The sequence below is a fragment of the Musa acuminata genome, chromosome BXJ1-6, assembly GCF_036884655.1.
Source record: "Musa acuminata AAA Group cultivar baxijiao chromosome BXJ1-6, Cavendish_Baxijiao_AAA, whole genome shotgun sequence".
Lineage (NCBI taxonomy): Eukaryota > Viridiplantae > Streptophyta > Magnoliopsida > Zingiberales > Musaceae > Musa > Musa acuminata.
This window is the reverse complement of record NC_088332.1, coordinates 2,334,719-2,359,889: the sequence shown is the minus strand read 5'-3', so window position 1 is coordinate 2,359,889 and position 25,171 is coordinate 2,334,719. Positions and strand designations below refer to the sequence as shown.

Genomic DNA, 25,171 nt, shown 5'->3' with positions numbered 1-25,171 from the left:
TTCATCGAAAAGCGGACCAGACATCACCCTTCGAGAGATCAACGAGTTCGGCGGCGCCACTTCTGCTGCCCGAATGGGCGGTTAACTAACTTGAGTTAGAAGAGGAAACATTATAAGACGTAACACTACACTAGCATGTGTCACTCACCCATCGCATCTTACCAGAGTAGAAGTGGCTGTAATCATACGTTTCCGAAAGCAAGAACATAGAAACCAAAGCAACCGGTAGTAGAACTCCCCAATAGCAAAGTTGAAGTGCCAAGATATAATTTATAGTTCATCAGTTATATGTTGACACGATCCCATTAATTCTATGCTTCATCACCATATGTTTTTTCTTTCTTTCTTCCTTTTAAGTTTTGATTCTTGATGATTCCCCGATCGAGAGAGTGCCTGCCATTAACGGTTTCTGTGCTCGATCCCTCCTTCACCTTCTTCAAGCCCGACGAAGCCACAGCCTTCGTCTTCTCCAGTCCTTTCTTCAACCCTCCACCGCTCTTCTTGTTCTTCTTCTCGCTCTCCTCCTTCCCCTTGGCAAGGTCGGCGTGATCGCTGGTGTCCCACTGGTCCGCCCATGACGGCCCCCCCGAAGCGACGTTTTCCTCCATGTCTTGCCTTGTCGGATGAAGATGATGGGGACGTCGAGATGGCGCGAGTTTATGTAGGGGCCGCAGAAGGTGAGGTGAGATGAGAAGAACGTTGAGGTTCATGTACGTGGTGAAGGAATATTACATGACTGCTGGTGCAGTACTTCGTCCATCACCTTGTGATGTGTGTCTCACGGCATATCTTTGTTTCACCGGCAAATATTGCTTGCTTTTCTTGTGCGTAGAAGAGGGAATGGATTAGCACGGAATGTGATCTTTAGGAATTCTACTTGAGAGAGTTTTTTATATTTATATAAGAGGTGAACAAAGAAAGTCATTCTTAGAATTGATACATAGAATAACTTTTTATCTGATTGATAATTAGATGAAGCAGAAGATATTTTAGCCATTTGCATCAAGCTCAAACTTCCTTCTTGCATGCGTGCTACTCCAGAAGCACACACAATAATGACAGGTAGAGATCGATTAGTAGCATACTCGATCAAACGAGTAATTTTCTCGCCTACTACGGATCCCATACTACCTCCCATAAACTGAAAATCCATAACGCCAATTGCTACGGGAATACCATTTATTTGACTTATGCCTGTTTGAATAGCATCAGCTAAATGAACGAGGTGCGAGTCAAAGCTTCGACCATTGTGATCCACGTGGCCATCATATGCATCGAATGCTTATGATACAAATGTGTCGATTATGTGCAGTCCACTTTGGCTTAGGTTAATCGATGCGTCAGAGACGTATCATCTACCTGCTCATCGCCCGTGCGACACTTTCACCATCCCTACCCATTCTCTTGACACGTCAACCTTTCTTTCTGAAAGGAAATCCTTTCATCCTACTACTTTTAGGAGTTGATTAAGTGTCACCCCCAAATTCGACCTTAGTTAAGATTTTACATCCATGACTGTCCTAATTAACCAAAAAAAGTCAATTCTATTCTAATGGTAAATGTCAGATAACTCTCGATTGAAATCAAAATGCTCAATACCCAAAACATAAACATTGCTCAATACCCCCGACAGAGAGAATATACCTCAAATATCATATTTTACGATTAAATCAACATAAACATCATGTTCGGAGCTGATTGGGATGATTTGACTTTCCAAAATCTTATCGAGTCTGCCATCTCCCGAGCGGCTCGCGCTGCGCTCTCTGCGACAAGCTGCGAAACCCCCCTGCCCCTTTCGCTTCGCCTTCCTGCATCGTTCGGATACTTCCTCGCCTCGATCTCTCCGTCCCCCTCTCCCTTGTTTCTAGCTCTCATCCTCTGCTAAGAGATTTTAGGGTCAGGGCCCCTTGATCGCGCCTTCGGCTCACCCGATAAGCTGGCGCACTTCTCGCTCATCGATTCGTCGCCGATGGAGCCCCGCCTTAACGAGTGGGACTTTGTGATCAAGGTCCGTATTTCTTTTCTTGTCGATCTCTTTTTCGTCTATGGATTAGGTATGTGGCTCGTCGATTGTAGATGAACTCGATGTGTCTTACTTTGTTCTGCATGATCGGCGATCATCGTTATGGTTTCTTTGCTCAAATTTAGGCTGTTTGCGCTGTTAGATATGTCGTTAAAGGTCGCTTTCTCTCTACCCCTTCTTGTAAAGGTTGTGTCTGGTCGATTACCGGTGATCTTTACGTTCCCTTTCTGTTCTGCTTAATCGTCGATCATCGTTAACATTTTTTGTTTAATTCTGGGATTTTGTGCTGTTTGATTTGTTGTAAAGATCGTTTCTTCAGTGGAATCGAGTGATGATCGTGTGGATGCGTAGCTATATTTCTGTAAAGTTTGGTCGGCCCTGTTGCAACTGTTTTTGATTGAACAATCAACACGAAATTGATAGGTTGATTACACTAGTTGAACATCTTCGGTCACTCCTAGCAGTGTTTCATGCGGTTGGTTGCTTGTTACTTTTATTCTAGGGAATATGCCTTTTCCCGTAGGATGGTAGCGTCTTTTAGTTCTCTAATTCTTTTGGGTGGTACCTTTAGTCCGATGCTGGAAGTGTCAAGTGAGACTGTTTATATGGTTTCTATGTCATCCGACAGGAAGATTAAGAGATGTGGTTCCGTTAAAAACTTTAGATCTTGGATAAATGCGATGGTTTCTTTATTTACTGCAATCTGTTGATTGTTTATGAGTTCTAATTGTTTTAAAGCTGTAGCATTTTCTTCTGCAACCATATGCATGCCAATTACTTCAGGAAGAAGTTTCTTTTGTTCCTTGTGTCGCTGGAACTATATCCATGTTAATTACTCAAGGACAAAAGATCTTTGTATCATTTGTCTCCTGAACCATATGCATGTCGGTTTCTTACAGAAAACAAATTATTTCTAGTAAGCTACCTAATTTGGTACACCCACTGTTGTCATGAATCCTTGTCATGTGATCTTAGGGTACCTGAAGTTGATGTTTCCATTGTTAGTATTTCTTGTGCAACTAGTTTATTTTTCAGTAGTACTTGAAACTGTTGATTTTTTTCCGTAAATGTGTCATCTTGGCCATCCTTTTGCTTAAGGGCATGTTTGGTTCTATAGTAGGAGTGATAAGGGTCTCTTTATATCATATATCCGTATGGACTGTTTGTATGGTGCCCGAATTATAGACCATTTGAATGGCAAAATTTTGTTCCCTAACAGCAGTTGCCGCCATTCTGGCCATTCGAAGATGGGATCACTGATCTTCCTTTACTAGTATGCGTCGAACTTCTTATTCAAGCTGGTTTCCTTCATCACTTTGCCAAATAAAGCCAGTTGCTATCCTTCTCCATCGGAAGTTTGTTATGTTCGTCTTGAGGCACAAAAGCACTACCTGATCCCATGTTTTGTTGCACAATCCACTGTTTTCGTAGTGTGATGGTAGAGTGTTCAGGACTTAGTTGTCTCTCTTGCTATGTCTTTACAAACTATGTCTAAACCCAGGGAATGAGGTTCATCAATGTGGGGTGTGGTCAGAATTAATGCATACAATATTACCTCTAAGTCCCATGATCACATCTAGATATTTATTGAACATCTTTTACTAAAGTCTATCTGAATATTCTTCCGAAATTAAATGCATCCTTTTCCCGATCAAAATAAACCATTTTAGAGCATTTCTTCATTTTTTGCTAAATTTTGATGATTGCTTAAAAAATATAAGAAGATTGATTCTTTCAAATTTGAGTGCAAGGTTCAAGTCATGCATTGACCACTGCAAAATTTATCTTTGCAACTTGGATGCCAGCGTTCAATTCACATTTTGATCCATGTGAACCTCAGATTGGCATGAGTCACATGCACTCGATCTTTCTTTTCCAGTGTAAAACTAAAGTAGCTAATGGAATATTATGTTATATTATATCCGTGGAGTAATGATTCCATCAAGTAGTATTGAGAGTTAGATAAAGGCCCTAACTCCCCAACTAAGAGCTCTGATGAGGCCACATTTAGTTCCATATTAGTTCCACATTTAGTGCCTAGGACAAAGCTGAAGGCTACTCCTCTCTCAAAGGTGCCTTTTGGGATCTACACCATTCGAGGCCCACCGTAAGCAAGTAATTCCTCGTGGGCTAGTAAGTCTGCAATGACGATGGGTGGTCTATGATAGACCTTATTAACAAGATGCTGGTTGGGTTGAGTTTCTTTAAGTGCTTTTGTAGTGAAGATCAGTGATTGGGAGCATCATTTGTACCACTTTACTGTTCTTTTTCATTTTTCTGCACATATTTTATATCTCGTTATATTAGAAAAGCAGAAGAGAATGAGATGATTAGATATTACAAATTACTAAGTCTCTAGGACCAAAATTCCAAAGGTAACTCAGATAAATATCATCTTTATCGTCATCACCATGTAACTAACATTTTCTAATCAAATTGTTGATTAATGATTATTTGATGTTAAAAATGAAATAAGCTTTGGTATATTGTGATGATCTGTTCTATTTTTAGTATATATTAACATGCACTATCTTAATATGTTCGAAAGGTATCTTCGTCTAGAAGCTCTAGGAGCATTCACTCTCACAGTTCAGATAATTACGAGAGGAGTGAGAAACAAAGGTATCGCAGTGTTGAATATGGCAGAAGAGATGAACACGGGAGATCCAGATATATTACGGATTATAGCAGGAAGAGGAGTCGGCATGAACAGACTTCAAACACTCCTTGTAAGTTTGATCTTTTGATTGAATGTGGTTTATTCAGTTGTCTAAATGGTTTTTTTATTTGAGCTAATGAGACCTATAATTCCCAGCTAGGTCAGGCTGGGATGACGGGAGGTGGGAATGGGAAGATACTCGACGTCGAGGTTCTAGGGACAACTATTCTGTGTCTCACAGATATCGACCTTCACCCTCTCCAATGTTGGCAGGTGCCTCACCTGATGCACGGCTTGTGTCCCCGTGGCTGGGCGGTAATTCACCTCGTTCTGCAGGCAAGTATGACAAAATAAGTCAGATTTTAGTTATTATATCATTTACTTGAAAATCTCTTTCTTTTACCTTTATTTGTACTATCACTAGAAGCTTTGATGATAAAAATGACCATTGGGACTACAGGTTCTCCGTGGGATAGTGTAGCTCCCTCTCCAACACCAATACGTGCCACAGGCTCCTCAAAAAGATCTGATTCGTCTCAGAGTGGAAAACATCGGCTACATTTTACTGTTCCAGCTGATTCAGAGGTACCTGTCTAGGGTTTCTATTTTCTATTTAATTCTAATAAGTACAGTGCTATATGGTTCCTGGCATTGTGTTCTCAGTTTTGCATGTGCCTATATGATGGGATTTTTTTCCTAGAATATATTAGCATCAAAAACAGAACTTTGGGAAATTAAGGTAGAGTTGCACATATTGATAAATGCCCAAAACATTTAAAGCTAGAAGTACCACCTCAATCAAGCTTTTAATATTAATCCGGCCAATCATGATAAATGCTTCTTGTCTCTAGTTGCTTGTTTAACCATGGCCATTAAGCTCTAGACTATGATTAATATAAATGGAAGAGACTAACTTGAATTTTGACGCATGAGATGCCAGCTATTTCCTTGCATTAGTTTGCTCTGTATGCATATTTATCTCTGAATTCCAATTTGTATGTGGTTAGTTTTGTTATTTGATGATTGTATGACCTTATAGACCTGAGGGCAGTCTTATATTGACTGTGATGTCCAGATGAATGTCTTTTGTTCTTGTAGCTTGGTTCATGCACTATAAACAGTGGAGACTCTTATTCATGATGCAACTAACTAGGTTTTGTGTCAATCTTTATTGTATGTAATTGTGCAGATTACATAATGTCTTACAAATTAGGAGCAGGACTAGCTTTTGTGTTGTAGGATAGTTGGATAATTGGATCAATATTGGCTGAGGGTGATCTGATTTATTCTGAGAAATTGGGTATTTAGATAAATTGACTGGGATCAGACATTTCCATTATTGGTTTATCCTAGCACATCCCAACCCATTAAGTCTTGGAATCTTGCCATTTGAATGAGAGAATGAGAGAATATAACTGAGACGAGGAAGAAGAGAGGGAAAAGGGAGGGGAGATTGTGAGGGAAGAAAGGGCACCTAGAAGAAGAAAATTTGCAGAGGAATACAAGACAAGAAAGAGGGAGGCAGACTTAGCGCAATAGAGGGAGGAGAAAGAGTGCCCCTCCCTTTTGGGCCCCAAAACTGGAAAGACTGACAGATTTAGGAATCTCACTTAAATTTTTGTATCTTGGATTATTGATTGGATTTTTGGATTTAGACCAGATTCAACATGCTGTTTACATTCCACAGAGAATGGATTAGACTCCAGTGTCTACATGGTACCTACTACTATCGTTATGATGATGACATAATTTAACTGGACCTGTTAACAACAGTGAGTATAATAGTAATTGTTGTATGTTATATTGCATTTTCTGAAGTCAAGCGTTACAAAGTGCCAATTCACATTTAAAGAATTTAGTAGTAATTAATTGCTACAAAGATTTCAATCTTATTTTGATTTTAATTTTTTTTTACATAGTATTGCTGGAATAATTTTTAACATATCTTTTACATATTTTAAAATGATATACTACTTTTAAATATTAATTTTTTATTTTTAGTTTTTGCAATATTGTTTCAACATTTTCATAATTTTCTATTTATATTATTTTCTTTATTAACTTGTTTAATAAAATTTATATTTGCAAAACATTTTCAGTTTTTAGGAAAACAAAACCCCTTCAGGATTTATCAGTAATTTAAAGGTAATGAATAATATAACACACGGCACTTTGTGTTTCATTGGATATTATATTCATATATTAACTATAAATAAGATGCATCACCTAATTTGTTATTTGTCATGCTGTATTTTCATATGAAATATAGTAATTTAGAGTAACTTCATTACAAATTAATATATGATATGCAACATTATTTTTATGATGTCTTTGGTCTATTTTTTCTAATTCCTCTCATTTTCCTTATTTTATAAAATTTGAAATTTAGAGATTTTTTTGTTTCTCAATTCTGATCTCTTATATGACTGGTCCAACCAATGCTATGTTTTTGCAATTGACTGATCCTTATACTGATTCTGATTTATGACCTATGTTTTGATATAAAGCTTCAGAATTATCTGGTAGAAAGAGTGGCATGCATTAGAAGAGCACATGCAATTTAGAGGAATGAATATGATTATTGCAAATGAGTAGCGCAAATACGTTATGAGGACTTTCTTCTGAAATAGGTCTTTAATATATAGGAATCTGTTATAGGTCTTTAGTTTTCTTAAAATCATCCAGTGGGTTCTCTTGCATCATTTTCTAGCTGTTTGCCAAATTGTCAATTTGGAAAGAACAGAATGGTGGTGTTATGCAACAAAAAGAACCATCTAAAGTAGATATCAGAAACTAAAAGGGGCATCATGACTACTCCGTTGGAACATTGCGACTCCCTCTCTGCTGGAACAAATGGTTGGTTCTTGATTGAGTTCCAATTTATTTGTGTTGCAGATCTCCACTTCGCCTGTTCTAGTATAAGCAAATGCCATGCATCATAGTTTCACCAGGTGGGTTTCACCAGGCTGTTAATTTCATGAAAAGCAATTGAGAATTGAGATCGTGTATCAGATTTATTTCATCAAGGAACATTGTTGTAATTAATACAAAACACCTTTGAGCCACCTGAAGAAAAAGAGCACTGACCAACCATGCGGTTTTAAGATATGCTAGATCTATTGCTGCATGCTTTATTGGTCAGTAATTACAACTAGGATAATCCAGTGAGATATAAGTTTCCCTTTCAAAAGTTTTTCTTATTCAGTGGCTAGTTATGGCATGACTTGAATGGTTTTTATGCAACGATGATACCTTGGAGATGAATCTGTACTATGAGGTTGGTGGAATAGATTCTTCGTATCCTGGTTAGGTGTTCGGATAAATATAGCTTGTGGGTGGATATATATTATGGATTTTGTGGTTTTATTAGTTGCAGACTGTCAACTTGTTGGCATGATGTTTTAACTTGCATTGTGCTGTTGCCATCCTGAAAACATGCTGTTACAAGTCACATCCTTCGGTTCCGTTTAGGCACAAGAAAGGTTTTCAAATAAAAAAAATGGCTTACCATAAAAAACCTTTCGAGAAAAGAATTTTGAACAAATAACACCCCCATGGTTATTTTTCTTTTCATGACTCCTGTACAAGGCAACAAGCTTCAGACGATTAGCAACTAAAGCTGTGCCTTGAAACGAATATTGTTACCATATTTTTATATAATTCTTTGTGAAAGTGACATGTCGACCAGCTTGGCATTGCAGATTTTAGCGTTAAATACTTGATTGTTGCATCGTCTAATAGGTTCAGCGATACCATGTTGAAATCTGGTAATGTTGTTTGCTATGCATTTCACTGGCTCTGTTACTAATTCATGCCTAATTACTCCCAACTGAATATTGTCCATTTTTGGTTGCCATATCATTATTTATTAAGTTAATGTAGCCTCATTTATACATGGTGAGAAAACCATACCATTTGTCTTCATTATTATGACCTTCTAGCTTCTGCTTCATTCTCCTATGTGCTTTGTTTTTAGTATTCTTTGATTCTTAGTTATTTTTTAATGAATTCAAAGGCTTATCTGCGCTTGTTTGTTCATTGGTTTATCTGCCATACCAGGAAAATGAAGCGGCTGAAAGCACCTTAACCACATTTAAGCCTTATGAGATCACAGAGGAAATGCGCCAAGAGATGGATTACAATGCTGACCGAGCATGGTAGCTGCTTGTTTATGAACCTTTCTTTTGACTGAAATCAAAGTGTTATAAACTTGTCTTGAAAATGTTACTCTGACATTCAATTTAATCAACTTATCTTTTCTAAGATTTTTTACTAAAAACAAGGATTGAGCACCTTTTATTTTCTATAAATTTGACGTATTGCTTCTTGTACATAATCCTTTGGGGCTTAATGAATGGTATGTCATGAAAGTATCAATTGCGCTCTAAGTCCCTTGATGTTTTTTTGTAGGTATGACAGAGATGAGCATAACACAATGTTTGATGGTGATAGCTCGTCATTGTTTGGTGGGGATGATGCTTCTTATAAAAAGAAAGAAGCATCACTGGAAAAGAAACTGGTATAATATATCATTGCCTCTTCCTTTCCTGATACCGAAATAATGTAGTTTTAGCAATATAAGCTTCCATATTATTTTTTTCTATATAAATTTATATCTCTTCATGTTAGCTTGCATTTAGAAGCACAAATGATTTTTGTTTGAAGTACTTCAATGTGAGTTCAGCCAATTAGTTTTGGTAAAAGTGAGGCTAGTAGCACATACTCCTGGGTAGCATGGTGGTACTTGCATTTTGGATCTTCAGTTAATACCACTAATGCAATTATAAACTTCACAAAATGAAGCCAGGTTTTTCTTTTATTTTTGCTTGGATGGTTTAAATGGTTTTTTTTCTGAGAAAGATTACCTTTTGCATTTTCTCTATGGAGTTTGTTGGTCACATTGGATTTGCAATTTGTCATGAGTTTAACAAGAAAATATTTTTTACTTGGCTCTCCTTTGGGACCTGGTTTAGTTGTCTTTTGATCTGTTTTTTGTCGAAAGGTTCAATGGGTTTACTTTTTTTTCTTTTTGCTTGGGTGGTTAAATGATTTTTATTTTCCTTGATGAAGGTCATTACCTGTTGTATTTTCATGATGAAGTTTGTTGGTCACAATGGAGTTGCATTTGTTACAAGTTCAAAAGCAAGTTGTTTTACTTGGCTCTCCTTCATGACCTGGTATAGTAGCCTTTTGGTTGGCTTTTTCGTTGAAAGTGCCTTTGAGTTCAAGTCTATCTCAAGTCCAGGTAAATTTAGATTTAGTCTATGGATGAGGTTGGGTCGTAATTAATTGTGTCAAGTTTTTTTTTTTTTTTCTTTCTGTTTTTCATAATTTTCATTTTTAATTTATTAGTATTTGTTGTGAAAGTCGATTGAGACTATTTTAGTTATTTTAGGATTCTAACCTTGGTTTCTGGTGAAATATTTGAAGTGCAGCTTTTGGTATGTGTAACTAATTAATTGTCATCCAAAATAAGCATCAAACTTATACTTGATGGATGTAGCAATAATACATCATATCAGCCTTTGATTTGACAGTATTAAAGATTATGGCTTGGGAGAAAGAAGAAAATAAGAAATACAACCAGTCAATTGTAATCTTTATTGTCTTTCTGATCTATATTGAGATTTAATTTTTATTATACTACTTAGGAGAAATGTATGTTGTATCGCGTTATGAAATTAATATATAAGTTTTCCCTAGAGTATGACATGGTCATCCTTTTTCCCTGCTTATAAGATTCATCTTGTTTCTGATCTGGCCTTTTACCTTGTTCACATTCGCTCTGTTTTATACACCTATTACATCTGTGCTTGCTTCACTCATAATAATTTGACTGAAGCTTTTTTGGATTTTGATATTATTGATATGAAGTGGAAGGTTTTAGAATGCTCTCCATGCAGTTTCATGTTTCTGATTTTGATATTGCGGTGGTCATATGACTCATCTTGTACAAGACATGTACTCTCTCATGATGCAGGACATTAGTATTAGGCTTGATATGAACATGTTTTTGTGAACCAGCAATCACCCTTCAGATTCAAAGAAAATTTTTGATAAGAGCAGCTATGTTTTGTCTGCCACAATGTTGAGTAGCTGGGAAGAATATTTGAAACGGTAGGAGCAGCTTAAGGCTTTCGAAATGAATGTCTAGACAGAATAAATAAAATAATGAATGGCACCTCTGGAAAGTTTGATATGTAGCCTGTTAAGTTATCATGTGATGGAACATCATCTGAAATATATTTGATGTATTCAAGAGGTAAGGCGAGTTAATTAAATTTGTCTTTAGCGGTTGGAAAGCTTGGCTTATTAGATTCCTGACTTATCTAGACTTTGTTAACCCAAAGTCATTATCACCTGCTGGTTCTTTATCCTTGGTACAACTTGTAGATTGTACTAATATTATTGCAAGTCATAGTAGAAAAATTAAATTCATTTACATATACCACTTTTTTTCTTATATATGTGTAATGCTGCAGACTCGTAAGGATGGAACATTGATGACCCTTGCCCAAAGTAAGAAGTTATCACAATTGACTGCTGATAATGCTCAGTGGGAAGACCGACAGCTATTGAGATCGGGGGCTGTTAGAGGAACAGAGGTGCAGATTGACTTTGAGGATGAGGATGAGCGCAAAGTCATCCTTTTAGTTCATGGTATGCTGAAGTTAGATCTAATTGTTCTACAGTATTACTCTGTAATGTCTTTATCATTACCATTGATGCTATGTTCCAGTGAGTACCTCGGTGTCCTATTCTGTCATGAAGGAGGAATATGAAGTTGATAATGAACTCTTAGGATGATGTTTGTTGTTCATGCTATAGATTTTGGGCCACAAGTTCTAGTGAGGTGTCTACGGTAATCACATTATAATCAGATTCATATTAGTGCTTACAAAAGGATTTTGCATAAATTAAAGAAAAAATTCTTATATATCAAGTCCGATATTTTTCTATTATTGCACATTTTTCCTGTTCAACTTTGGTGATTATTTTGGCATAACAAACCTGAGGATTATGTACCAAGATTTGTTATCACATATCTTACCAAAAATTAAGATAATATTAGAATCCTAATCTAATTTAAAGATACCCAAATCTATAAAAAATGGAGGATTATTAAGATTTGGTATTGCATATCATATAAAAAGTAAGGATAACATTAGAATCATAATATAACCTAAATATATCCAAATATGGTAAAAAATCATTTCTATACATTTTAATGAAAATAATTTTGTAATACCTAGAAAATAGAAAAAAATCATTTCTCAAATTTGACCAGAAAATATCTGTAAGATAAATAAATTTACAAAAAATAGAAAGATTAACCCTGACATATCTAGACTCAATGGAGACCTAACTAAGTGCAATTTGGCTTTGGGCTCAAATTGTTCTTCCTCATTTTTTATTACAATTTCACATTTTGTTAACATCTTCAGTTCTATTGTAAATTATGCGGATGTGCAATGCACTATACATTTTGTTACAGAAACCTAAGGTTGATGCTTCTTGTGCTAATTAATACTCGGAAAGAGTTGGGTTACAATTGTGAGAATTAACGTGCTAATGATTAACATTCACTATTTGTGTTTTAAGAATTTCAATTCCTTACTATGTTTCCAAAAGGATTTATGTTGTGAAATGTGCAATTTGTTTCTGTAATAAACGTAACTAGCTGTTTGAGAGCTTATGGAAGAGAAATGTCACTTGTTTCTAAGATATTTTGAATGTCATTTGCATTCTTTATAGTATACAATACCTATGCCAGAAGCAAGCTACCCTTTTGTTTAAGAAGTCTACTGGGAAGTCTTGTAAATATAAGCAGTTTCTTGAGAGATCCTGAAGGGCCATCATTGATAAAAAAGATAAAAGACTTGAATAATAGAAATTGTCCTGCGTTAGACTTATCTGATATTCCATCATCTATGATAAATATCCATGCGTCATGAAAAAATGCTGGTCTTTCAGAGAGATGTTGTTTGTTTCCACTGTTTTGAGTGAGTCAAATTTTATTTAAATACCATGTTTGTTTGGAGGAATCCTAACTTATCTTTGATGAAGTAAAAAAAAAAAAGAAAAAAAAACTCTTAGTGATGAATCCTCTAGACTGAAGTTCTATTTTTGCAAAAGGCTGCTTGTGCTTTTTGCTCACAACTTCCTCCGTGCACATACTGATATGTGTGTTAATTGACATGTTCTGGCAAAACATGGTTATACTGATATGTGTGTTGTTTGGTCCTAATGAATTGTATTACCAAGTGGCTGAAGTTACTGAGCACCTGTTCCAACTTTTTGCAGATACAAAGCCCCCTTTCCTGGATGGTAGGGTGGTATTCACAAAACAGGCTGAACCTGTAATGCCTATTAAAGATCCCACATCAGATATGGCCATAATTGCTCGTAAAGGTTCTGCTCTGGTTAGGGAAATTCATGAAAAGCAGAGTATGAATAAGTCACGCCAACGGTTTTGGGAGCTGGCAGGATCAAAACTTGGTGACATTCTAGGGGTCCAGAAGACAGCTGAGCAGGTTAGTATTTGTGATCTTAGCTGATTAATTTTCTTGTCCATCTCCTTTGAATAACTCAACTTTCTCTGCCTCAAATATCAGATTGATGCAGATACTGCAGTGGTAGGAGAAGAAGGCGAAGTGGATTTTAAAGAGGAAGCCAAGTTTGCAAGGCATATGAAAGAGAAAGGTGAAGCAGTAAGTGAGTTCGCCAAGTCGAAGTCCATTTCACAACAAAGGCAGTATCTTCCAATATATTCTGTTCGTGAGGAACTGTTGAAGGTCAATATCTATAAACGTATTGGTCAACATATTCACTTTGCACTCTGTAATGCATGCTTTGTTTGGTTCTCTTTAAACGTCATATCTTATTTTGTGTTTTCTGTTATATGTTGAATGAAATTAATGATTAAGGCTTTCCTAGGAAAACAAGCTAACACCAAAAGTTAACAACTCTCATCCCCCTCGCCACCTCTCACAACCATAGTCATCCATCCGAACCTAGATTGCTGCTCTTTGCTATCAGTATTCAAAGCAGCCATGCAAATGCTTTTCCCTCTCCTTACACTCTATTTGTCTTTTCTCATTCTGTTCCTGCGATAAACACGGACGGAGTGTGACCTACTAACTCAACACATGCTATCTCTATGATTCCTAACACACTTCTCATTTAATCTCTCTCTCTCTCTCTCCCCTCTGTTTTTTCTCCCTCTTCACTCAAACTACTACTCACCATTGCGTTGCACCGCTGAAGTTGAATACCGATTTCACATTCTTGCCCTTTCCCTGCCTCTTTTGTTATCCTTTCTCTGTCAGCTACTGACAACATTCGACTGCAATGGTGCTCAACAACCTTTTGTTTCTGTCACAAATTGTCTTTCCCTTCTCTGTTCTAGCTTTTCTCCCTTTTCTCTCACTTTCTTATTTTCCCTAACACCTTTCTATCAGTTTCTCTCCCATTCGTCCTCTCGTTCTTTGTTTCTCATTAAAATGTTTAGCTTTATAATGTTACACATGAAATTAATTTTTTATTTTATACAAGGATACCAAAGGTATAAGTCCATTGACAAAATGGTACTGTTCCGGTCCCGTAGATTACCAAAATCAATATCAGACCAGTTTTTAAAATATTTTCTAGCATTGTTGTTAGATGCATAGTTGATTTCTAGGACCACCAGTTATTTAAATGAGTGATTCCCAAATAACAATTCAACTAATCCCATATTACACATATCATGAATGAGGCTAAGATACCCTGCACTTGTAGCATGTCCCAGTACATTTGATATCCTTAGTAACTGTGCTACGTATTATTAAATTTGAGACATTACATGTTAGTTGTAACACCATTAAAAATTTTCCTCGTGTTGGTGATATCATTGTTGTTTTTGATATGTTCATGATTTCCTATGCAATTGCTTATCACTGTGCTTAATTCTTCTGCTTGCTCTACATTAGGTTGTTCGTGAAAATCAGGTAATAGTTGTAGTTGGAGAGACTGGTTCTGGGAAGACAACTCAATTGACACAGGTAACACCCACTTCCAATACTCTCTTTGATTTTATTCAACATATAAGCCGTTTATTGTTATGCTGATGATAAAGCTACCTGACAGTATCTTCATGAAGATGGATATACAAATAGTAGTATTATTGGTTGTACACAACCAAGACGTGTGGCAGCCATGAGTGTTGCAAAACGAGTCAGCGAGGAGATGGAAACAGAGTTGGGTGATAAAGTTGGTTATGCCATAAGATTTGAAGATGTCACCAGTCCAAATACTATAATAAAGGTTTTTTACCTTATTTGGAATTTCTTTACTTCATGTTCTTACTATTTTTTTTTATGCTTTCAAAGTCTAGAACTTCCGATGTTAATTTTTGTTCCATGGGCATCTTTAGTTCACTTTATTACAGTATTTGACATATTTAGTTCATTTTTTTACAGTATTTGAAGTATTTAGTTCATTTTATTATTGTCTTTGATATCTTTAGTTCCATGACAAAATTTACTCCTTGATTGCATTCCACTGTATATACAGTAGGTTTTTTTCAAAATGTTAACTATTATGAATTGGTTTAGCAACTGCTATGGAATCTTATTAGGATTTCTCCTACTTAAGTTCTAGCTATATTCTTCTCTTGATTAATTCACTTATGCATTGGACTAATTGGCCTACTATTTAGGATCTTCTAGTTATTTCTGGTGATAAACTTAATTGTATCATTTATCTTAGATTGAAGTATACTCACCAGAATGTTATATTTTATTTGTGTAGTACATGACGGATGGGGTACTTCTGCGTGAAACATTGAAGGACTCTGATCTTGACAAATACCGGTATGCTTATTGTCCTTTTTTTTGTTTCTATTTTTGTTTTAAGAAGACTTATTTTCCACACTTTTTAGAATCGGTTGTTCTTATTCTATGATATGAAATTCCATAGAAAATTATCTTTAGCTTGCAGGATTATTTGTTTCTGCCATGATGTTTGGATATTCTTAAAATTTACTTCCTTTGTTCATGTCCATCAGATCAATAAGTAAATTGTCAAGTGCACTGGTAGAAGATGAAAAGAGGTTGTCTATATGTGACAGTATTAAAATGTCAAGGAGAACTTAAAACTAACCTATTACCTGGTAAACTAAGACTCATTGCTGAGAATTATCTTTCACAACACTCTTCCATCACTGTTTAGTAAAGGACTTTTTCTTGTTATTTACTTTTAGGAGAAGTTGGAAATAGAACTATGCTTTTCCAAAGCATATTGGAGGAACATTTTAGAGTTTCTTACTGCTTTTTTATATGATCTTTCCTAATATTTAGCTTGAGGGGTAAAAGGATATTAGAACTATGCTTTCTGACAGAAGATGTAGAGATGGGCGGGGTTTTGGAAGATGAGGTGCCATTCTTTTTCATATAATATCTTTCCTAATATTTAGCTTGAGGGGATTAAAGATCTTAGATTTATGCTTTCTCGCAGCAGATGTAGAGATGGGTTTTTGATTAAATGTTGACTATTAAATTAGATCATTGGGTATCTACTTTTGGAAGATACGCAAATAACCTGTCGGAACATACAATCAACAAATGATAATTGTAGTTATAAATTCTTGCTGTTGCATCCTTCACCATGTCACTCCCCTTTATATGCTGTACCGCTGTAATCTTATGCTCACAGTTGTTCCAAAAATTCATTCTTTCTAACCGTGGAAATTCAAGTCATTTGATCTCTTGTTCAGCTACCTTCGTCAAACAGATATCATCGAGGTTTCTTGTTCAGCTACCTTTTTTGTTTTTGCGGTGGTCACCTACTGGTCATCCAGGACTGCTTGTCCTTGTTCTCCATTGGATCATCCAGAGATTTACTTCGTGGTGGATTTTTTCTTTTTCCTGGACATACTAACTGCAAGCTTGGATGGATGAGTTCTTGGTGTTCTTTTCTATGTCTAAATCTTATGCTATCAGATAGTTTTGTTTTCTCCTTTGCTGCATGGTAGATAGTGTAAATTGACCCATAAAGCAATTTCTATTCATGATCTCATTGTTTTTCTGCTTTTCCTGTCTGACGAATTGAAGAGGATAGAGTCTCGTTATGTACAAGGGCTTTGAGTTATGCATTGATTTAAACTAAGTGATGTTATGTTGTCTTAACTTGAAAAACTTCACTGTTTGCTAATGTTGATATTGGCAATAAAACAAATATTGCTTCTAGTTACTATATACATAACAGACTTTAGGTAGTTATGATCTTCGAAGTCTTAAGAGGGAAAGATTCTTTGAATGTCTTTTGCTTGTTTTCTCAAACTTAATTTTTATGCTTTGTTTTTTTAGGCACAAAATTGTTAGGAAATCACATAGAACTTTGCTTTCATAACATGAACTGTTTTTGAACTTTGGGTATCCTGAGAAATACTTCTTTTTCCCAGAGTAATTATCATGGATGAAGCACACGAGAGATCACTGAGTACCGATGTTTTATTTGGTATACTGAAGAAGGTAGTTGCTAGGCGACGCGACTTCAAGCTTATTGTAACGTCTGCGACGCTGAATGCTAAAAAATTTTCCGACTTCTTTGGAGGGTAAGATGAGTCAACTTTGTAAGCTAATACCTTTACTGATGACCCATTTATTTACTCTCTGCACTCCCGGCCAACCTAACCTTTTTCTCTCTATGTTCCAGTGTTCCGACTTTTCATATCCCTGGAAGGACATTCCATGTAAATATCCTGTACAGCAAAACACCGTGTGAAGACTATGTTGAAGCTGCTGTTAAGCAGGCGATGACTATTCACATTACAAGCGCTCCTGGTGACATTCTCATCTTTATGACAGGGCAGGATGAGATTGAAGCTGCCTGCTATGCTCTTGCTGAGCGCATGGAACAGCTCATCGCATCCACAAGCAAAGCAGTCCCAAAGCTCTTGATATTGCCTATCTATTCTCAGTTGCCAGCTGATCTGCAAGCAAAGATCTTCCAGAAAGCTGAAGATGGTGCTCGGAAATGCATTGTTGCAACCAACATTGCAGAGACATCCCTTACAGTAGATGGTATCTATTATGTCATAGACACAGGATATGGTAAAATGAAGGTTTACAATCCTAGAATGGGCATGGATGCTCTACAAATGTTTCCAGTTAGCCGAGCAGCAGCTGACCAACGGGCTGGGCGTGCTGGCAGAACTGGTCCTGGCACTTGCTATCGGTTATTTACAGAGTCTGCATATCAAAATGAGCTGCTTCCTAACCCTGTTCCAGAGATCCAGAGAACAAATCTGGGCAATGTGGTTTTGCTGCTTAAATCCTTAAAGATTGAAAATCTTTTGGATTTTGACTTCATGGATCCACCCCCGCAGGAAAATATTCTCAATTCAATGTACCAGCTGTGGGTGTTGGGCGCCTTGAACAATGTTGGTAGCCTCACTGAGATTGGCTGGAAGATGGTGGAATTTCCTTTGGATCCACCGCTTGCGAAAATGTTGTTGATGGGGGAGCAGCTAGAGTGCATAAATGAGGTTTTAACAATCGTGTCTATGCTTTCAGTGCCTTCAGTTTTCTTCCGACCAAAGGATCGGGCAGAGGAGAGCGATGCGGCAAGGGAAAAATTCTTTGTTCCAGAATCTGATCACTTGACACTTCTCAATGTATACCAACAATGGAAAGCAAACCAATACCGTGGGGACTGGTGCAATGACCACTTCTTGCATTTGAAGGGCCTTAGGAAAGCAAGGGAAGTCAGATCCCAGCTGTTAGACATACTCAAGTCCTTGAAGATTCCCCTGACTTCATGTGGGATGGAGTGGGATGTGGTCAGGAAAGCAATCTGTTCTGCTTATTTCCACAATGCTGCCAGATTGAAAGGTGTGGGTGAATATGTGAATTGCCGGAATGGAATGCCCTGCCACCTGCATCCCAGCAGTGCACTGTATGGGCTTGGATACACTCCAGATTACGTGGTTTACCATGAACTTGTACTGACCACAAAGGAGTATATGCAATGTGTGACTGCAGTCGAGCCACATTGGCTGGCTGAGCTGGGACCAATGTTTTTCTCTGTTAAAGAGTCCGATACATCTATGCTTGAACACAAGAAGAAGCAGAAGGAAGAGAAGACTGCAATGGAGGAGGAGATGGAGAATCTGAGAAAAGAGCAAGCGGAAGCAGATAAGTTGAACGAGGAGAGGGAACGGGAGAAAAAGGCAAAACAGCAACAGCAAGTCATCATGGTAGGTGTGCGGAAGGGCCCAAGGAAGTATCTCAGACCCAATAAATAAGGTTTGTGAATCGAGCTAAAATTTCCAGAGCTAACGACTTGTGTTTTCTTTGAAACGTATCTATTGTACCATAAGAATTACTAATCAGAATGAATATCCACAATCAGAGAGCCATATTTTTTATGAAGTTACCCCATATTACTTAAGCTTTGTTATATCACTGGCCATTACTATCCAAAGATTAAAGAGCATGTGTACATAAACTTGGTGAAAGAATGTCTGCTGTATTCTTTATATTCTTTGATTCAAGAGGTTTTCATGTGCCATGAAATCTTTTTAGCTTATCAGCTGACATAGCACGTTCTTGTTGGGCGGAAGATGCTCACATTTTGAAGGGGACAAGATACCGTAAAATAGCATTATTATGTCAGTTAATATTAAGTTTCAGATTTATTATGTCTTGATTTATCTGCTTGTTTCATATATTTTGCTCGTATCTTCGACCTGGACATTTTAACAAGGCATGCTATATTAACATTCTTGACCGATGAAACAATGTGCCTTCGGTTTGCTAAGCGGAAGATATAATGCACAAGTTATATGCGATCAATTATACATAATATGTTTTAAAATAAATATTACAAAAGAACCGATGACTAACGATATTACTTATATAGCCTTGCTCGTTAATGTGCGGTAATTATGGGTCAACGAGCACAAAAGGGGGTGTCTTTTCTTCGAACGACGTAACTTTCCCATTCCAAGTTCTTTTCTTCGACCGATTTGTTTCACCTTCCAAGTACCTCCCAATCTTTTCCTTATAGAGATCCTTTTCGAGACTCTCATCCCACCCTTCGCTTTGAATCGAAGCGAGGAGTAGTGCCTGGGTTAGGGCTGCCCCAAAGATCAGGCTTGCAGCACAAGAAGCAAGGTTTATTTGTGGGAGTCGTTCGGCCCTCTATATGTCGGATTCTGTAGCTATGGCTGCGACCGTCGAAGCCCGATTCAATTGTCTAGAGCTCATAAACAGGGGATCCTTGGCCGATGTGTTTCAAGGGTAAATGCTGGATCCAATTTTCGTATTTCATGTTTGTTTTTTTATTTAATATTTTTTTTATATCGGAATTCTTGTAATTGTTGGTATTTTGGTTTCTTGATGTTGATTATTGCGCTGGTTCTGTTCATTTAGAAATGGTATTTTTCTTTACTCTTTATTCGTTGCTCTTTTAAGTCCTTTTTTGGCGGTAGTCAGCAGGCGATGTTTTATGAGCGAAAGATACATTGCATTGAGCTTGTAGAAATGGTTTCAGTTTGCAACCTTCAAGATCGATTTTATTTGATGGATTAAGACCTAAATCTTCGCTTTAATAGAGAGTCGCTTCAACATAAATGCATTGTTTAACTAGGATGGATGCTAATTTTTCAGTGTTAAAATTACATGCATAACACAACCGATCAAATCTTCGTTGGGCACTAACAAACTTTGCACACGAAGCAGTATTTGTTATGCAATCAAAATTCAAAGCGAGAAAATTGAATAACACGCATAACACAAGCAATAAAGAGCCACGCCAAAACCATATAAAGAGGCAATCCCTGTATCAACATGATCGAAATATCGAAAGATGTATCTTCTGACAATAATACGATTGAATCGACCATGAAGCATTCTACAATGATAATTGATGCATCATACATTAATGATGCAATCAAATCAGCCATGAACTAACATGTGATGATAACAATCAACCATCAAGCATCCTACGATACAATAATGAGATCGAATTGACCATGAAACGTGTTGCATTAACAAAATGATCAAATCGGCCATGAAACTTCTTATGACAATGATATAATCGAATCGATCATAATAAAACATCTTATGATGATGAAAGTCTAATAAGAAAATAACTCTAAGTGGTGTAGCCAGCTTAGACATGAAGCATCATCTAATAAGCATTCAATGTAATTGGCTGACATCATCTATGACCTACGAGCGAGTGGTTGAAAATGAATACCAATGGATAGGCTAAAGAGTTTTTCGACGAGTCGGAGAGAGTAAGCTTACGACAATGAGTCTGCTGGCAGTTGGTATCTATTAACAGAATATGATAGTAAGATAAATGGGGATCGGACCACTTTTCACGGTTTTAGTATATTAAATTAAATTAAATTTGGATTTCTATCTAAGATTATATGTATAATTTAGATTTAATATTATAATTTAGATAAATTAAACTAAAAATTTTTAAACCAAAAACTTCATAATGTCTAAATTTCTGTTTTAAATAAATTTCTGTTTAAAAAGTAACATTAAAATTCAGTTATGTGGTAAAACATTTTATAGAATAAATCCGTCGATTGTTATGGTCACGTGAGTTTGGCACGTGGCAGACTCCCCATGCTGTTGGTTTCCTTCTCCTTCTCGGCAAAGGAAACCAACTCGTTCCCATAAAGCGAGTATGGTAAACCCAAGGCATAAAGCTAAGATCCTTTCTTTTTAACTAGGATAAATTTATATTTTAAAATATTGTTATTGATGTAGGATCATTTCTTTTTTTGATTAGCTTTGATTTACATTTTGAAACTTGATATTTAGATAGGATTATTTCTTTTTAATTAGTTTTGATTTATATTTTGAAATCTTGATCATATGGTATGATCCTATCTTTTTAACTAGCTTTGATTTATATTTTAAAATTTTATTGTTAATGTAGGATACTTTCTTTTTAACTAGTTTTGATTTATATTTTGAAATCTTAATATTGAGGTAGAATTCTTTCTTTTTTTAATTAGTTTTGATTTATATTTTGAAACCTGAAACAAGCATTAGGGGCGATTTATACATATAGACCCCTAGAGAGAAAATAAATATTGGGTATGCATGTCTATCTATTTTAATGTTATCATCGCCTTTATGCTCGAAAGTGACAAACTAAGAATCATGCATGTCCTGCACAGTAATGTTGATTAATAATTTGGAGCTATTGATAATGCTGTCAACAGGTTTGGGTGTTCTTGTTAGTACGAAAGAGAGAATGGGGATCTGAGATTTAAGGCACCTACTCCAAGAAAAGTTATGACATTTGACTCTTTTGACGAAGATGAGTTAAACGACCCTTCTGGGAATGAAGAATCAAGAGACGATTCATCCCATAATCTTCGGGGACACACATCTAAGCAGTATCGTGCATCTTTTCTAAAAGAAAATTCACTTCAAATTCAAGTGCCACTTATTTGCGAAATCTTAAAATTTTGAAATCTTAAAATTGAGGTAAGATCAATTTTTTTTAATTAGCTTTTATTTATATTTTAAAATCTTGTTATTGAGGTAGGATCATTTATTTTTTAATTTGGTTTGATTTATGTTTTGAAATCTTGATGTTGATGTTGATGTTGAATCCTTTCTTTTTAATTAGATTTGATTTATATTTTGAAAATATTGATATTTAGGTAGGATACTTTCTTTTTAATTAGCTTTAATTTATATTTTAAAAATCTTGATATTGAGGTAAGATCTTTCGTTTTTAACTAACTTTGATTTATATTTTGAAATCTTAATGTTGAGGTAAGATAATTTCTTTTTAATTAACTTTGATTTATATTTTGAAATCTTAATTTTAAGGAAGGATCATTTTTTTAAATTAGCTTTGATTTATATTTTTAAAATTTTGATATTGAGTTAAAATTCTTTCTTTTTTAATTAGCTTCAATTTATATTTGGAAATCTTGATTTTCAGATATAATCCTTTCTTTTTTCAGATTTTTTTATTAGCTTTAAGTTATATTTTGAAATCTTGATTTGAAGGTATAATCCTTTCTTTTTAATTAGTTTTGATTTATATTTCAAAATCATTAATGTTTAGGTAAGATTCTTTCTTTTTAACTAGGATTAATTTATGTTTTAAAATCTTGTTATTGATGTAGGATTTTTTCTTTTTTTCGTTAGCTTTGATTTACATTTTGAAACTTGATATTTAGGTAGCATTATTTCTTTTTAACTAGCTTTGATTTATATTTTAAAATCTTGATTTTGAGGTAAAAGTTTTTATTTAGTTTTGATTTATATTTTAAAATTTGATATTGAGGTAGGATCATTTCTTTTTTAATTAGTTTTGATTTATATTTTGAAATCTTGATCATATGGTATGATCCTTTATTTTTAACTAGCTTGAATTTATATTTTAAAATTTTATTTTTAAGTTATTATCCTTTCTTTTTAACTAGTTTTGATTTATATTTTGAAATCTTGATATTGAGGTAGAATCATTTATTTTTTTAATTAGTTTTGATTTATATTTTGAAACCTGAAATGAGCATCAGGGGAGGTTTGTACATATAGACCCCTAGAGAGAAAATCAATGTTGAGTATGCATGTCTATCTATTAATTTTATCATCACCTTCATGCTGGAAGGTGACAAACTAATAATCATGCATGTCCTGCATGGTAATGTTCATTAATACTTTATATCTATTGATTATACTGTTAACATGTTTGGGTATTCTTGCTAGTGCAAAAGAGAGAAGGGAGATATGGGATTTAAAAATTAAGGTAAGATCATTTTTTTTAATTAACTTTTATTTATATTTTAAAATCTTGATATTGAGGTAGGATCATTTCTTTTTTAATTAGATTCGATTTATGTTTTGAAATCTTTATGTTGATGTTGAATCCTTTCTTTTTAATTTGATTTGCTTTATATTTTGAAAATCTTGATATTGAGGTTGGATACTTTCTTTTTCTAATTAGCTTTGATTTATATTTTGAAAATCTTGATATTGAGGTAAGATCTTTCGTTTTTAACTAACTTTGATTTATATTTTGAAATCTTAATGTTGAGGTAAGATAATTTCTTTTTAACTAATTTTGATTTATATTTTGAAATCTTAATTTTAAGGTAGGATCTTTTTTTTTAATTAGCTTTGATTTATATTTTGAAATCTTGATTTTCAGATATAATCCTATCTTTTTTAATTGGCTTTGATTTTTATTTTGAAATCTTGATTTTGAGGTAGGATCTTTTCTTTTTTTAATTAGCTATTATTTATATATTTGAAATCTTGATATTGAGTTAAAATTCTTTCTTTTTTAATTAGTTTTGATTTATATTTTGAAACCTGAAACAAGCATTAGGGAAGGTTTGTACATATAGACACCCAGAGAGAAAATCAATTAAGGGTTTACATGTCTATCTATTTTAATGTTATCATCGACTTAATGTTGGAAGGTGACAAACTAAGAATCAAGCATGTCCTGCATAGTAATTTTCATTAATACTTTAGAGCTATTGATAATGCTGTCAACGAGTGTTCTTGCTAGTACAAAAGAGAAAAGGGGGATATGGGATTTAAGGCACCTGCTCTAAGAAAAGTAATAACCTTTGACTCTTTTAACGAAGATGAGTTAAACGACCCTTCTGGGATTGAAGAATCAAGAGACGATTCACCCCGTGATCTTCGGGGATACACATCTAGGCAGTACCGTGCATCTTTTATGAAAGAAAATTTACTTCAAGTTCAAATGCCACTTATATGTGAAATCTTAAAATTTTGAAATCTTAAAATTGAGGTAAAATCATTTCTTTTATTAATTAGTTTTTATTTATATTTTAAAATCTTAATATTGAGGTAGGATAATTTTTTTTTAATTAGGTTCGATTTATATTTTGAAATATTGATATTGATGTTGAATCCTTTCTTTTTAATTAGATTTGATTTATATTTTGAAAATCTTGATATTGATGTAGGATACCTTCTTTTTTTAATTAGCTTTGATTTATATTTTAAAAATATTGATATTGAGGTAAGATCTTTCGTTTTTAATTAAGTTTGATTTATATTTTGAAATCTTAATGTTGAGGTAAGATAATTTCTTTTTAATTAACTTTGATTTATATTTTGAAATCTTAATTTTAAGGTAAGATCTTTTCTTTTTAATTAGCTTTGATTTATATTTTTGAAATCTTGATATTAAGTTAAAATTATTATTTTTTAATTAGCTTTGATATATATTTTAAAATCTTGGTTTTTAGATATAATATTTTCTTTTTTAATTCGCTTTGATTTTTATTTTGAAATCTTGATTTTGAGGTAGGATCCTTTCTTTTTTTAATTAGCTATTATTTATATTTTTGAAATCTCGATATTGAGTTAAAATTCTTTCTTTTTTTAATTAGCTTTGATTTATATTTTGAGGTAAAATCCTTAATTTTTTATTTAGTTTTGATTTATACTTTGAAATTTGATATTGAGTTAGGA

At 34.8% G+C, this 25,171-nt stretch overlaps 1 protein-coding gene across 1 annotated transcript; it reads left to right on the top strand.

The window, feature by feature from the left end:
• The first annotated feature begins 1,708 nt into the window (after window positions 1–1,708).
• Window positions 1,709–19,206, top strand: LOC135675578 (pre-mRNA-splicing factor ATP-dependent RNA helicase DEAH7-like). The gene is made up of 14 exons (XM_065185865.1): window positions 1,709–2,011; window positions 4,575–4,755; window positions 4,842–5,021; window positions 5,146–5,270; window positions 8,745–8,842; window positions 9,096–9,204; window positions 11,168–11,345; window positions 12,990–13,219; window positions 13,301–13,480; window positions 14,657–14,728; window positions 14,814–14,990; window positions 15,477–15,538; window positions 17,128–17,280; window positions 17,382–19,206. The coding sequence occupies exons 1-14, from the start codon at window positions 1,973–1,975 to the stop codon at window positions 18,970–18,972; spliced, it is 3,375 nt and encodes a 1,124-aa protein (XP_065041937.1). The 5' UTR covers window positions 1,709–1,972; the 3' UTR covers window positions 18,973–19,206.
• Window positions 19,207–25,171: the final 5,965 nt, after the last annotated feature.